Below are 16,775 nucleotides of genomic sequence, written 5' to 3'. Positions count from 1 at the left end.
TCTCTCTTGGCTTTAATTCTGAGGAGACTTATCATTTTTGTGGTGGTGCTCACACTCAGCGTGACAATCAGGCTCACAGGCGTGTGCGCAGTTACTCACCACAAAAGCCCTTTTCATCTGCACTGGTACGAAAGTCACTCATCTGACAAGCGTTATCAGTTCAAAGCAACTAAAAGTGTTCTTGATCTACGATTGAAGCAGCACGCAGCACGTCTCCATGTGAACAAATTATTTCTTTCTTCTAAAATTAGACTCAGAGAAGCTGGAAGCTGCAGGTAATAATAAAAAAAAATGAAAAATTCTGAAGTTGGAACACTTTCATTTTTAGCTCGAGTGGTGTGACCTTTTTAAAGTTGAATCACCAGGCTTTTGAGTTATGTGTTTTTAAATAAAGTAGTTTATTCTGAGCACAGCACTCTGGGGAGAGTTCTCACAATGGCCTCATTTTGCCAGAGTAGGATGGCAATCTTTTTGTGCAGAGCTGTGTCATTGTAACATTGTGTGTTTTTTTTTCTCCCTCTCTCTGTCTTCTCATTGGTTATCTGATGCTCCTGTTGCTACATTTACAAGCTCAGATAAAAGCATCATTTTAGCCCCTTGATAGTGCATGACCACACAGTATTTAAAAATGGCCACAAGTCAAGTAGGGACAAGGAGTGAGATCAGTGTGAAGTTCTGCTCTGCTGGCTGTCAAAAGCCTCTTTTAATCAGAGATCCCCTGTTATCATTGTATTTACACTGAACTAATCAGAGCTGGCACATAACACAAAGCTGGTGTGTGATTTGAAATAAAATGCTGGCATTCGCTAGCACGCTGTCCCACCATGGGTCTTCCGTGTTCAGTGTGGGCCGTAATGGAGTGGCTAATATTTATAGCCTATACCATTTATCTACTCAATGCATTTGAGTATTTGTTTCAACCTCACTTGATTATTCCCTTTAGAAACCTGTGACTTTTTCTCCACAACACCTAATGTATTTACCTAAAATATTGCACTTTTGACTCCACCACATCACTTTGAAGCAGAGCTTTTAGTCAGTGAGCGAATGCAGAGAACAGGTCAGGAGAACAACAATGGCCTTTTTGTTGATTCAGTTATGTTTTTATGTCCACACCTGCAGACTCACTATCATATTCTATTATTATTAGTGATCAACGGGCTGTGCAGCCAGTCAGTAGGCTGTTTCAATCAATAAATGTGGAATAAAATGTGTAATATGTAGCTTTGAATATTTGAGTATATTCAAATTACAGTAGCCTACTACATAGGCTACTTACAAATGTCTACTTGAAGATCAAGTAAAGATCTGATTGAATAACTCTCACTTTCACTTTACAGTAGCTTGTTTTGGTCAAATACAATATGTGTCCAAAAAGATCTACTAAAATATGCAGGTTCACCTGGGTGTTGTGTCTACAAATATTATGTAATAGCCTATGATACCTGCCAATTATAATTTAACTCTCTTAAAAAAGCCTGATGTCATCGGCCTTAAAATGCATATGGACAGGTTTCATTTCATTTCAGTCGGTCATTTTATTGAAAAGCATTTGTGGCAACACAGTTGTGTGTCTTCGGCATGACTGTAAAATCATAAAATGTCGGTCACTGTTTGCTTTTATATGTTTTTAATTTGTGCAAAATCATGTTTCATCGGAGATGGCAGGTTGTATTCAGTTTATTGGTTTGTAAGAATAAACAATACTGTCTAAATAGCCTATTAATAAGTAGCCAAGTTTATTCTTCATAACTCCCACCTGGTTACCTTTTAAATAGCTGCAATGGGTCAATTTATGAACAGGATGCTACAATACTATCACACATCTACAATTATTAAATCTGTTTTTCAAGTCATCCAAAGATGCAAACATGATGGTGTACATGTGTATGGTCCAATATATTCCTGAGGCTGCAAGCTTCGCATGTTCAGCGACTGTACCCGAAGATTCACGGAAAATACCGAGAGCCGCGGTGCCTGCTGGGAAGCCACAACTTCGACAAACCGCCATCTTTCTTTATAGCAAGTTATCAGGGCAAAACTGTTATCACTTTTCAATCCTTATTTCTCCAAAGTCAGAGCAGCTGAGGCGATTCCGCCAGGTTTTTTTTAATGCGTAACACGTTTGAAGAGTAGCCGGTGGCACGGAACTCAACATACTGCTGGAAGTGTGAGCCAGAAGACGCAGCAGCTCGGTGTTAGCGGTCGACTGGTGCAGGTGGTCAACATGGGCCGCTCTCGGAGCCGCAGCTCGTCCCGGTCCAAACACTCCAAAGGCAGCAAGCACAGCAAGAAACGGAGCCGGTCTCGGTCGCATTCCAGGGACAGGGAGAGGTCAAAGAAGCGGTCCAAATCCCGAGAATCTAAAAGAAACCGGCGCAGAGAGTCTCGTTCTCGTTCTCGGTCTACTACAACTTCGTCCCGCAGAGAGAGAGCAGCTTCGCCGCCGGAGCGCATCGACATCTTCGGCAGGACGCTGAGCAAGAGGAATGCCCTAGACGAGAAGCAGAGGAAGGAGGAGGAGGAAAGAAAAGCAGAGATGGAGAGACAAAGGAAGATGTGAGTATATTTTAACCTGAGACCAGGTGCACTGGACGTTATATAATAACAAACCACACAGACGTGCAGCCGCGAGCTAAGCTAAATGCTAGGCCGGCTGTGTTGAATAGACTGCGTGAGGTCCTTGTGCTAGCGAGCTAATGCTAACGAGCGAAACACTGGAGCATGCTAACGTCAGCGCGGCTCTGCAGTCTGCAGGCCCTAGCTGGTACACAGGGGGGATGAACTGTCACAGCGGCAGCTCGTCACAGGAAACGACACAACTTCCAGACTGGGTTTAAACTCATAATGTAGCTCCATAAATGAATAAAAAAAAAAGTAGGGAAGACACATTGAAATGTCAAGGTTCATCTGAGGGCATGTAACCTTTACAAGGCAACAGTGTGACCTATTTGGTGTTTTGAGTACAATTTAAAACCAGACTAAGAACACATCTAGTGTGTGACTGTACTGTGTTTATGTGCAAGAAGAATGCCTTCTCTGTTCTGACCGTGTGCGTGTTGCTTTCCATGGGGCATCACATGCAACAATGAATTAACAGCCAGAATACCCCCATCCCTTAAATAGTTGTTTATCATAATGAATATTCAATAAAGTAGTGGGAGCACGGCACTGAATGCCCTTTTCTATTTTGTTCTTGATTCCATCTGTTCACATTAAAGGCTACTAAATTAGTAATGGGTACAGGTAGTACTACTCTTGTATCAACTGTTAGTGCAAAAAGGAGTGGACCAGGGTAAGACAGTATGTCAACACACTAATGAGACATTATTGTACACATTAAATACTAAGCTATTCAAACAAAACACAGGTTCATAATATATTCATGTTTTTATTTTAAAGATACAGTGAGTAGGACGGCTGTGCCACTGTCATTTATAAACATTCTTATATCAACAATGTCTGTCAATGGCATGATATCATGCATACAAGCTATTCTAATTGACGTTTTTATTCAAGCATAGATGTGGAAACAATTGTATAATCAACCAAAAATTTCATGACCCATCTGCAGTACTTCTGCGGACTCCCTAGGGGTCACGGACCCCCTGTTGAAGACCTCTGGGATAGGGAATTGTATGTAGCAGCACAGTTCATATGAATAATGCCCCAACCACTGCATGATTTAGCTATGAGTAGATGTCAAATACTGCATGACCTACTGGAAAAGCATGAATCACCTTCTTTGTGGAATATATGTTATTAACTGTCTTATGTAGATCAAAGGGGAAAAAAGCACAAGAAACATTGCAATAATAATTTTAATCCTTGTCTATAAAGCCGCAATACAAACATACAGTGTACCACAGAGCATGATTATCAGGGGATGCTGTGACACCAATCTGCATCTTCAAACACTTAAGTTGTTGCCACACATAATGACCGCTGCTCTTTTGTTATCAGACAGGAAAACTGCCAATTCTGTATGTGGTAGCTGGAGGCACAGACACCTGAGATCTGAGGCACTGTCCTCGCACCTGGTCTCCTGAGTGACTCTCTTTTCTCTCACTGCGTAATAGCCACAGGGCCACTTAAACAAGCACACAACGCAAATACTGGAGACTTGTTAGAGAAGGAAGACATCAGTCCTTGCTTGGGCAAGGTTTCTGGTTTCCTGTTGGCTGACGGGACGAAATCAAATCCAGGGAATTCAGTTTGTGTGTTTCTAGTTGCCAGGGGCGATTTGCGAACACACCTCTTCACTCCCTAACAGCTTGATTGGTACAGTTTGAGGGAAAACAACAACAATTTAAAAGCATTTTCAAGATGGCAGATGACCTGCATTAACCTGTCTGCATGCTGCAGAACTGAAAAGGCTGATTCAGGAGGCAGGTGGCAGCAATAGGATCAGTGCTCCTCTTATTAAGCATATTGCATACAGCCAGCCTCGGATTGGATTGATGATTTTACATGTGCAGGGTTTCCCACAGCGTATTATAAGCCTGGCGGCCCGCCAGGCTAAACATCGTTTATTAAATTTTTAAATCAGTTTTTATACTCAATAAACACGTGATCAGGTGTCTTTTTCATCACCTGACAACGTTACAACTTTGTCGCACATAACGGGACACGTCACGGACATCATGCTCATCAGACAATAGACAACTTTTAACATTGATCTTAAGGCCTTACGGAATCACACCTGCTAAATGCTACTGCTCCATTAATGAATCTGTTCCCTACAGGGCCCTGCCATCGGTCAGGGTCAGGCCCCTGTCACAAAAAAACACGCTTGGGCACCGGTGACCCGCCGATGGGCCGCCGGTGCCACCCTACCACCGGGCTTAACAAGTTTTCTGGGGGAAACCCTGATGTGTCTCATGTAAATGACATGGTGAAGATGTTAGAGGTTAGTTGGAATAGTTCAACATTTTGGCAAATTGGCCCTTTGCCATAATCCCCATAGTTTTAGGAGTAGGTTCATTACCTTTAATTGTTGGTGCAAGCTATTTTTAGAAGGGGGGAGCAGAGTAGTGAGCTGCTCAGAGCTACGCTACGGAGGCTAATGGGGTTTCTTGGTTTCTCTCACGGAGTTGTTTTCGAGGCAAATGCAGAGACTGCCCCCTGACGGGAACGCGTATCGATGGTTTTGCATGAATTTACCTCTAAAACGACTCTGTCTCGTAACGTTCCGTTATTATCTCATAGCGTGGTGAATGTGCAGGTCACAACTTGTCCACCAGAGCGTTGTGGAGTTGTTGGATTGTGTATTTGATGAGTTTGATGAGGGAAATCTCATTAGCCTCCGTAGTGTAGCTCTGAGCGGCTCTGCTCCACCGTTTTAATAACAGCTTGCACCGACAATTAAAGGTAACAGATGCGAGCGGAACGATCGTACGTATGGGAAACACTGACATAGTTGATCCTTGCGCAAAATAGCTAAAAAAAAATCACACATATTATTATATGACTCTGCGCTGGTGATGGCTGGAAACAGTCTGGTTGTCTGTACATCCATCCTGTTTTTGTGGACAAAACAGAAGTCAGAAGTATGTGGCATTCAGTTGGTGTCGAGGAGAAACTGGGTATTATATTTGTATTAAACCAACCTGTGAATATTTGCATTGGGTGATTGAGATGATAACATGTCTAACAGGTGTGAGTCATGGGGGACTGGGGGCCGGACTTGGATTGCCTGCTGCATGTCCACTTTGTACACAAGGGAATAGCAATTTTTCTTTTTGGTGCTGTAATGTGTTTCAAACAGCGATATTACCTGTCCCCTACTTAGCAGGTGCTGTTAAACCTCAACACTGCCATGAAACAGTAGCTGCAGCCCTTTTTCAAACACAGTCACCAACTGAAGTCTCACAGTGGTTTAGTGCCACTGTAATCGACCAGGGTTATAGTGATGATAAAAATGTAAATGGTGATTCTACTGTGATGCAGTGTAAAAAAACTGCTTCATCTCTAACAGGGGGATACAAACGGCACGGTTGTTCCCAGTTTGGGTGTAATGCATGCACAGATGAATCAAACATGAGCTTTAAAGGTATATTGTGTAGGAATTACTCCCATCTAGCGTTGTGGTTGTATATCGCAAGCAACTCAATCATATTTTTCATGCTGCATTCACGTGAAATTGGGCAGACGGCAGACGGACGACAGCCGCTGCACGTAACGGCATAAACAAGCCTCTATGCAAACAAGTGGTCCGTCAGCACGAGGCAAAACAATACACATGACAATATGTTGTCAGGGCGATGTGGTATTGTTTACCTGACCAACGTTTTACCGGCTTTCTCTGGACTTCTGTGACTAAAATGACATCTGGTTTGTTACCGACGGCCGTCTGCCCGACTGCAGGTGAATGCAACATCAGTGTAACGCTCCATTCAAACATGGCGACACAACATGGCAGCCAGCACCGAGCTTACCCGCTCCATGTAGATATGAATGATATTAACGGCTAATTCAGAGCTGAAAGGAACACTTCAGTTTAGGGTTGTGCCGATTGGCGATCCAATCGTCTATCGGCGATTGGAAGGACGATCGGCGATGTTTTGTTTTCTTGCCGATTTTACACACACACACATACTCGCTACTTTTTTTTATTGATCCAATGCGCAATCTGTTTGTTTTGTTTTAATGAAGCCGCTCCTCTCGCTGCTTCCAAAAGATACTCTGTCATATGACTGTTTCACCACAGAGAGAGAGAGAGAGAAGCGCGCATGCATGACAGCAGGGCACGGTAAAAGCGAAACTCATACGCTGCCGACGAACACGTGGAACGACCAACCCCCCCGTACCCCGGCGATAGATAGGTCTATCGGCGATCTCCTGGGAGGGCGATTGGGACGATCTGAGAATGTCAAAATCGCCCAACACTACTTCAGTTTGTTGATGGGGGGGGATTACTGATTAATGAAAAACATACTTTTGAACAAAATAATAGATTTTCGTGAATAGATAACAGGAGAAGTTCTGCTCTTGTCTCCAGCCGGCAGCAGGAGATCGAGGAGAAGTTAATCGAGGAGGAGACGGCGCGGCGGGTGGAGGAGCTGGTGGCCAAGCGGGTCGAAGAGGAGCTGGAGAAGAGGAAGGACGAGATCGAGCGGGAGGTGCTGCGGCGCGTGGAGGAGGCCAAGCGCATCATGGAGCGGCAGCTGCTGGAGGAGCTGGAGCGGCAGCGGCAGGCCGAGCTGGCGGCGCAGAAGGCCAGAGAGGTAACGCTCGGTCGTTTGGAACGCAGCCCCTCCTTTTCCTTCACCCCCCTGCACCCACTCACCTCCCCGTACCCACCGCACCCCCGCCGGTCACCTGCTGTGACCGGTGCCTATCTACAGGACATGCAGGGTTGGTGGAGGGACCCCCCACCTATCCTTGTTACCCCTTACTGAATGTAACCCAGCCATGGTCCAAGTTTCACTGCAGGGAGGGTAGTCACCCACGATTCGTCTCCACAAAACATACCACACTTTTGATAACCTCCTCACTGCTGCCTGTAGTCTGGTTGATCTTCATGTCGGTGTGTTTAAACGACGTACCAGTGTGTATGAGTGTGTGCGTGCATGTGTGTGTCCATACATACATAGTCATTTCTCACAACTTCAAATACGTGAGATAAGAAACTCAGTCAGAACGCTCGTCACTTCACTGTGGAGCTTCTTCCAAGTAAATGGAACTTTTCCAGCGTGCGCACAGTCGCAGCTGCTCCCCAGCTAGTGTTTCCCTAATTTGTTTAAACCGAATTTTCATGCATTTGTTAAAAAGTTGTAAGTGAGAAGCTCGAAGCACAGGCCTGGCTTCGTACCTGAAGCAGGTTGTTGTCGATGAGGGGATTTCCTAACGTGCCGGTGAGAATTTGCCATGGCAGGGTTACAAAAAACTCTCTGACTCTCATTCATTGTCTTTATTTCTAATTGAGTTTGATCGTTTACTCTGATATTTGTACTTTTTCCCTCAATTAATTTCTGTAAATAAGAGCTCTCCTTTTTTTTTTTAATTCTCATGGCTGTCCCTGAATCTCTATAATCTGACAACTATCTTAGATCAAGGCAGTGGCAGTCATTTGTCTGACAGACACTGTGTCCCACCTCGCCAGCTGTTATTAAGAACAGGACATTTGTTTAGCCAACACTAATAATGTCTTGTAGATGAGAGGCACAGCCAAAGCCCAGTGACCCTGACTTGCCGAGGCTGCAGCCAGTGGCCTGGTACTAATAGGGTGAGAAATGTAGTGGGAGCGTGCCACCTTTACCTCCTAAGACTTATCCGGCCCCCCCTTTCTCTCTCTCTCCAGCCTTTAGCTCTGCTGCTACCTCGCTGACCACTCTCACTCATAGACACAGACATATCTATGCAGCCAGTAGCTTAAACAAAGATTACTCTAGAACCAAAAGGTCAGAATCCTTTGAAATCCTTGAAGTTTTCAAGTTGATTGAATAAATCAGCACAACACTTGGATTTTTTAAGTATGAGAGCCGATTTCTGTGCCCTGTTCCTCTCAATCTTCTGTGTAGAAAATGTTAATCACATTTTTGTTTAATTCCCCGTGCAGCTTTTCTTTTTATTTTGACAATCTTCCTCATCTGCTCTTGGTTACATAATGACGGACCACTACGTTTCCCTTTTCCTGTTTGTGACAACATTAAATATGTGTGGTCTAACTTATCTGTTAATATATTCTTTCTAATTTTCATTATTTCACTCAGATAAAGAGCCTTTTTCTCACTAGAAAAACTAATGTACTGTGTTTTTTTTTTTCTTCTATTTTTATTTTTTACTACTGATGACTTGCTTCTCCTATAGGGCTGCTGCTAAGTTTGATATTGTTCTTTGTAAATACATTTGTGTTGTTTTTATTTTGGAAACACAACTCACCACCTTCCTAACTATAGCACTTGACCTGAGCTGGCCTGCAGCCTTTCAGCTCACCTGTGACTTGTGTCCTGTACTGTAAGTGTACCGTGGTCCGGTCCTCCTCCTCCTCCTCCTCGAACGCACACAGACACCACTTTGTTCCGTCCTCACCTTCACTCTGGCATCGTCTCAGTGGGGGGGCTGAACCACTGTAAAGAGGAAGGAAAACACACAAAAAAACTAAACAAACCGAGCCGCAGACACAGGCTAAAGAGTGCAGAGATCAGAGTAAAAAAAAAAAAAAAGAAAGAGGAATGCCGCGGGTGCGGTACGGCAGTACGGCAGAATCCCCCCATACCTACTTACCCTCCCTCCCACCCCAGGAGCGCTTCTCTGTCTCTGCAGGGGCCACACAGTCCGGACGAGACAGTAAATATTCAACCGTTTAATGCCGAATGGTTTCACCAGTTGTGTAGGTACACAGGCAAAAGGAAAATGCGTAGGTATACGTGCATTGGTGAGCCAAAACTATTCCCTCCTATATTTGTATCCTTTTTTTCTTGCTTTTAATGATGTGATAAACAGCAACTGTATTTTTCTTCTAGATTGTACTTGTCTTGTCTTCTGTTTTTATGAGTGTGATGAGTGGGTCCCCCCCCCCCCCCCTTCCCCTTTTTTGAATTCCTGTGTAAATCTTTAATGTCTTTCACAGTAATGCCAGTGAATGCTCTAGGTGTGGCTTAGTTTTTTAATGTGTTCCAGGAGGGTGTTAACGGCAGTAGAGGTAGGGTGGTGGGGGGTGTGGGCGGGGGAACATAGCGGGTCCATTTTCACCCACAGTTTCTTTATAATTCTTTGCCTCCACTATGTATTTTTAAAACAAAGTCAGGCCGCAAAAAGAATGCCACAGTGTGGTCACGTGCGAGAGGCTAAACAGAGTTCTCTGTGGCATGATGAGTTGGTGTGCGCGTGCGTCTGCTGCTGCTGGTGTGCGTGTCTTGACAATTAGAGGGCCGAGCGTGCGTGCGACGTGTGTGTGTGTGTGTGTGTGTACGTATATACATGAAGTGCTCTGTGGCTGTGGCCTCTTCGTGCGCTAACATGGCACTGTGTTGCCCGTTTAGGAGGAAGAAAAATCGAAGCGGGAGGAGCTGGAAAAAATCCTGGAGGAGAATAACCGCAAGATCGCCGACGCTCAGGCCAAACTGGTACGCCCTGCTTCTCTGACACGTCTCCCTTCTTCTGTCAGACTCATAATGCTGGCACACTGCCCCCCCCCCTCTCGTCACACACAATTGAGCAGCACTGTTTTAACACAATACTGTCATTTAGGATTATTATACAACATTATGCTCTTTTTCTTTCATTTATTTTAAATTTTAGTATTGTATTTGCACGTTTTGGTGAACACAAATAATAGCTCATTAAAACCCTCGGATGAACCTTCAATTTGGACAAATTTCAAAAATATTTGTGATAACATATAGGGCTGGGTCTTCTTGACTAAACATGAAAATCACTTTTGACATGGGTTTCAAAATGTTTAACCCCTTCCTGGCTAGTTGTCTTTGCTGTAAAAACACAAAATTTCCATAGGGCTCTATGGGGTTTATGGCTGGTGACAGTATTTTAGTGATAAAAAGAGATATCCAAAATCCCCTCAGTGAAAACTTCTGACTATAATATGTCAACAAAATAAAACAAGTATTTTGAAAGGGGCTTTATACATTGTTCAGATTTTGGTTCTGGAAATTAGCGCATATTTCATTAGATATAGCCTCATTTACATATTTGACTAAACTTTAAATACAAAAAATATTTGTCTTAATGTGAGTAATAAACTTGGAAAGTTTCATGGTGATATCTGTTAGTTAAAATTTTTACTTTAGAATACATTAAAAAACCCATAGGCGAAGCGTAATTGGTGTGGTTAAAATGCATTACGGGTCCAAAAAAATGGACTTTCATTCTGAAATTCGGGACATCCAGAGTTTACCCAAAGATACACCGCCTTGCCAAAAATCAGGCCCCAGTGACCTTTTATTTGACCGTGAGGAGTTGGGGAAAGTGTGAGAAGTGGACAAAAATGTCCTGGGGTAAAAGGAGGGTTAAGTGTGGTAAGAAAAGCCGCCACATGTTGTGGTTTCTGCTTCAGGTATGTGTAAATGCAAAACTGATGGAGACCACAAGACTGGAAAAACAAACCAAAACTGAACAGTACTGTGTGAAGAAGCACTTCTCTGAATTGATGGGTATCAGCTGTGGTTAACAGTTCACTGTTTAATACATACAAGCTGGCAACGCAGTGTGACTTGATATATGTAGAAGCTGAGGCAGCAGTAAATAACTACACATAAATAAGTCTAATGTCAGATCTTAAGGGGAGATAAAGAAAGCGCCTTCAGCTTCTGAGCGCTGGGGCTCTGCGGGGACATTGTTCTCCGTCCTCGTCTGACCTTCCTGTCTGATTCCTCTACTTTACAGGCCGAAGAGCAGTTGCGAATTGTGGAGGAGCAGAGAAAGATTCACGAGGAACGCATGAAGCTGGAGCAGGACCGTCAGAAGCAGCAGAAGGAGGAGCAGAAAATAATCCTCGGCAAGGGCAAGTCCAGGCCCAAGCTCTCCTTCTCCCTCAAGGCTACTGAATGACACTGCCCCTCCTCTTCGTCCACACGTCTCGCCCTGCCTTCATCCCCACCTTTAAGCTCTCCTCCCTCATCAGCCGACCCCCACCTCTCCTCTTCCTCCGTGGAACGCTCGCTTCGTTTTGGAAGTGCAGAAGGAAGGCCGAGGGAAAAGGGGGTCCAGACCAAACTCGTTGTCCCCGGTGAAGGCTCCCGGTCTTTCTCTGGCCTCGAAGAGGAGGCGGTTGTTTTGCCCTCAAAGGTCCTGACTGCTCCCTCCATCCCTCCTCATCCCGACCGCACAGACGACTCGTTTAGCTTTTTTTTTTTTTTTTTTTCTCCAGGTTTATTTTCATTTTTAGGGAAGTTGAACTTTTTGATGTAGAATGCTATAACATAACATGTCCTTTTGCCCTGTAAGTCTTAACTCTGGTGTGACAGCGATCAGCCGCCACACCTGTGCTCTTCTTACACGTCTCTGCAGCCAGCAAAACTACAATAGAACGCCAGTCCCTGATATATAGGAGTATTGTCTAGTGTGTCTAGTTCAGCTTACTGTAAAAGCGCATGTGCAGCCTGGGAGTTGGCATGTGGTTTTCCTGTCCCTTCTTTTCCTTTTTTGTAATAAAAATTCTTCAAGTGGCCGAAGCCGTGGTAACAAATCACAGCCCGGCCTTTAAAAAGCACAGTTAACCTCCCGCCCAGCCGTCAGGGATGCGTCTTCCACCTTAACTTCCTGTGCCCGTTACCTTCTGCTCTGCATTTTTTTTTTTTTTTTAATCCACACCTTCTTCTTTCTGGTCCATCTGTCCGCCATGTGTATTATTTTTGTAAAATGACATAGCAGCGTATCGTCCCGAGAGGACGCGTAAAGCTTTTTTTTTTTTTTTTTTTTTAAAGATTTGGAGTTTGTACAGTACAAGTGAACACGGTCTCAACTCCCAAGCTGCCCATGACCGACCCGACCCACAAAAACCTCCAGGATACATGTCTCGTCTATGATAAGGTGGCCTGTGGGTAACGGAGGAGAGAGGACATTTCCTGTATGATGTAATGTTATTAGCCTTGCTGTGATGTGCTGACTCCCACTCCCACCCCCTCTCCCCACCCCACCCCACCCTCCCTCCCCCCCCTTGCTTCCCAAGTTATGATTGTGTTATGAAATTGATCCACACTTACAAAAACAAAAAAAACCACGACAGTCATGGTAAATACTTGAGCTTTGTTTTATCAGACTCTTTGGGAAAACGGTGAATTGCACGAGAACTCCCGACTATATACTTGATGTTCTGTCCCCCGAGTTTTTGTTGTAGTAAATTAACGTGGCAATGCGCCTCGCTTGGTAAGTCTTGATTCCTAGTGGATGGACAAGTGCAGGTAAGATCAGGTTTGAGGTCAGAGTGTGGTTGTGCAAGTGCAAGTGAATGATCAAGTTGTGTGTGCGTGTGTATGTCTGTGTGCGTGTGTGCGTTTGTGTGTGCGAAAGACTATGACTGAGGTGGGTATAATAACCTTTTGTTATGTTGTGGGACTTTTGAGTTTGTCATGTAATTTCTCCCCAATTGTCAAGGGACTGAACAGTTGAGTAAATTCATCGAATGCCTACAAACCGCTCTGTGTGTGTCGTCTTCTTCATCTGCTGATCACTCAATAAAAGTCTGAGGAGATCCATCCCAAAATATGAATAAACTACACACTACTCTGAGTCGGTGGGTCTGACCTGTGTAATGTTCACTTGTCCTCAGTCATTCGAGCGTCCGCTGCTCCACAGCTGTCACCGTCGCCACAGCAGAGGTTAGGCTCCAACCAGGGCCGTTATATAGGGGGAAAGGTGATGATGATTCCAGGGGCCCAGCGCCCAGTGGGGCCCACAAAAAAAAACCCAATATGACTGAATTATTCTGCATAAGACCCTGACTAATACTCAGAGTAAATTAGCATCAAAACAAAATTAATAAAACGTGATAATACCTACGTAAAAGTGGAAAAGAAAGGGAGCAGGCCAGGGGCCCACTTTAGTATTCTTTCAGGGGGCCCAGCATTCCTAGCAACGGCCCTGGCTACAACACAACGATGCCGCTCCTGCACTAACGCAATAACCGTGCACCTCGGTGGCTCACCTGCCAGTCCTCAAAAATACATCTACTTTCTGCATGTCGCCTTCACTGTCTCCATCGCAGTAGGAAAAAGCAGTGATGGCTGCAGGAAAGATTTTTTTTAAAAAATCTTTTTAAGTTTTGTATGAATGACCCCACTTTTTTTGTAGGTTTCTCCTTTTCTCATACTCGCTTGAGTTGGGAAAATCCAAATTGTAGCCTACCACCCTGAAATGACTGCTAATTTGAGGAATTAGCCTACTTGGTAATTAAACTAGTATAAAGATTGAGGAGATTGATGATGCACACACCTCATAAACCATGTACTGTTCTCTACATGTAAATACATGGGCTACTTCAGTAATAATAATAATAATAATAATAATTATTATTATTATTATAATAAAATGTTGTCTTATTTTCTATGGGTTTGATCAGTAGCTTGGTGCTGTCGCCCTCTCTTACCGAACACGGCAGACAGACCGTGAACTCACCAAACCCACCTGTACCTCGGCTGGAGCAGTCCGGTCCAGGCCACCGTGCAGGAGCAGCAGTTGCAGCTGTTGAGCAGCGACAGGTGGATGTGGTCCTCGGGTCCTCGGGTCCTCGGGTCTGGTTGGAGCCTGGTCCCGCCGCCGCTGCTTTGTTTCCACAGTGTTAAGCCTGATGTGACAGAGACGGACTGAAACGGTTTCAAACACGGCCTGCTGCTTTGGATCACAGTCCGCAGCACTGCAAACTGGACGGGTTAAGGTGCAAAATAATTACCAATTAGAAAAAAATAGAAATTTAACTCCCCCAGTGTCTGTGTCCCGCAGCTGAACCGTCCGTTCTACCATCAGTCCTCCGTCCGTCACAAACCTAACAGGAGTCCCGCACCCGAGAACTCCGCGACCCGGCGCAGCGCAGCCCGGGTCTCTGCGGTCCTGGCTGAGAAAAGAGGATCTGCACTGCGGCCTGTGAGCCGCCTGTCCCCGGCTGTCTGCAGCCTGCCTCGGCTGCTCGGCTCAGCTCAGTGAGTCTGGAGGAGATGTGTGGAAAGTGGACCCCTCTTTTTTTTCTTTTTTTTCCTAGTGGGCTTTTACAAAATAATGTCAACTAGCCTCGGTTCCATATAATAAAACAGCCTAGTAGGCTAATAATATGATTATTATAGTAACATAATAATAAAGTGTCAAAAGCAGAAAAGCCACTAAGGCTCTCGGCCTGTTGGAACATGTTTGACTTTTTCACTTGAGGTGAATTATCTCAGGTGAGTAATCAGGAGAGTTTTGCCGACTTGAGGAACAATAGGCAGCCTACCGTGTTCTCCTGTCTGCATGTGTGTGTCGCTGCAGCCGCCGCACGGCTCGCTGCAGCCTCGGCCAGGAAGGAAGGAAGAGTTTTAAAAATAAAGAAACTGGAGCTGCTGCTTCGCTGTCGTCCACGGTTTTCACTAAAAATAATTTAGGGACACAGTAAAAGTGTACAAGTTAACACGGAGTTGAAATACTACAGACAGTTAAAGACACTTTAAATGACACTGAGCCTGTTAGTAACTAGACCTGCTCTATTTGCACGGCCGCTTTTACCACATGCAACACACACATAGCTACACACTCATTTAGAAGGAAAAAAAACTCACTCGAGGTAAGAGTTTTTTCCTCTTTAGGCCACTTAATTCATTTGCTTTGTGGTTAAACTATTCAAAGTTGACTTATGTTAATTGTGAGTCTGCAGGCTGGACAGCTTTCATGCAGCTTTAAGTGTGAAAGTTTAGAAGCAGCTGCATTGTCAGTTGAAGCTGGTGAATTTGCAGATTTTGATCAATTTTAGACCTATTATGATTATTATTATAACTCTCTCTCACACACACACACACAAACACACGCACACACACACGCACGCACGCACTTGAAAACACACTGAAAACAGAGTTTACTTAATAGGCTACATGTGGTTATAAGAGAGACTGAGAGACTTACCGCTGGTTTGCAGCCAGTAAAGAGGGTGAAATATTAACTTTATATAATTATTAATATTAAAATAATAAATATTTCGGAAAGCTGGAGACGCGCACGTGCCAGTCTCGTTAAACTAATAATAGCCGTTTAGATAATTAAATAAATCTAATAGCCTATCCTTGCAGCTGCAATAAACATGTGAGTGGCGGCTCTGTGTATTCCATTCCAGGGGAGAGCAGGGAGAGGTGAGGCCGGTGCCGGTGTCACAGCAGCCTGATTATCGGCTGAGCAAACAGCCAGTGTTCCGCGGCGGCTGCCTTCAAAACGCCCTGATCGAATTAAGTCGTTAAATAGTGACAAACTTCACACAATGGAGAAGAGCTGCAATCTACAGCCTGGCAGAGGTGTGTGTGTCTGTGCGTGTGTGTGCATGCTCGTTAAATTAGAGGCCACTAACTAAAAATGCAGTGTTTGCAGGAGGTGTCAATGTGTGTCCTTCCAATTAGGCTTTAGAGGAACTTTCCCCAGGTCGTCACCTTTCACCAGTCCAAGGGAGCAACAATACACATCCGACTAATGTCCCTTATAATAATAATTGTAGTGTTATTATTAATAATTATTATAATAATGTTTGAAATTCATGTCGTAAAAAAAAAATCCAGTTTAAAAATTAAAAATCCAAAATACCCTTTTCACCCTTTTCTACAACTTCAAAGTTTAAAATAGAGTGAATTTCCCTTTAAGATGATCTCTAAATTAGTGGGAAAAATCAGTTTAAAATACTATAATACTCTACTTTATTTTTCAGATATTAAAAAACTTAATTTAGTGATGTTGAAGTTGGATTTAGATGTAAAAGTGAAGACTTTCCCAGTGTTTCCAGTGACTCTCTAAGGAGGATTTTCCGCTAGTGGGCGCTCGTGTATTTCGGTAGAACTTGAGCTGCTCTGTATTGCAGTCAATGGAGACACATGCGGCTCTGTGGCTGTGACCCTGATGCAAGTAAACGTTGACTCGTTGTTTTCATCGCGGCTGATCCATACGATCTCTAGACTTTTTTTTTTTTTTTGCTGATTTTTATTTATTTATTTGCTTATTTATTAATAATAATAATAATAATAATAATTATTATTATTGTAAGTATTTTAAAGTGATTAAATGTACAGTCTGTATGTGCAGCTGTTATCACTGATAGATATTGTTTTTAATCGTAGTGTCACTCTGCTTTATTATCACTTTGTGTATCATCA

At 43.9% G+C, this 16,775-nt stretch overlaps 1 protein-coding gene across 1 annotated transcript; it reads left to right on the top strand.

Moving 5' to 3' along the window:
* The first annotated feature begins 1,974 nt into the window (after positions 1-1,974).
* Positions 1,975-12,253, top strand: arglu1a (arginine and glutamate rich 1a). Its single transcript, XM_083997503.1, has 4 exons — positions 1,975-2,559; positions 7,001-7,226; positions 9,987-10,070; positions 11,347-12,253. The coding sequence occupies exons 1-4, from the start codon at positions 2,228-2,230 to the stop codon at positions 11,509-11,511; spliced, it is 807 nt and encodes a 268-aa protein (XP_083853629.1). The 5' UTR covers positions 1,975-2,227; the 3' UTR covers positions 11,512-12,253.
* The last annotated feature ends 4,522 nt before the right edge of the window (positions 12,254-16,775 follow it).

The sequence above is a fragment of the Trachurus trachurus genome (genome assembly GCF_905171665.1).
Source record: "Trachurus trachurus genome assembly, chromosome: 21".
Classification (NCBI taxonomy): domain Eukaryota; kingdom Metazoa; phylum Chordata; class Actinopteri; order Carangiformes; family Carangidae; genus Trachurus; species Trachurus trachurus.
Note: the sequence above shows the minus strand (reverse complement) of the source record. Positions and strands in the feature narration are given on the sequence as shown.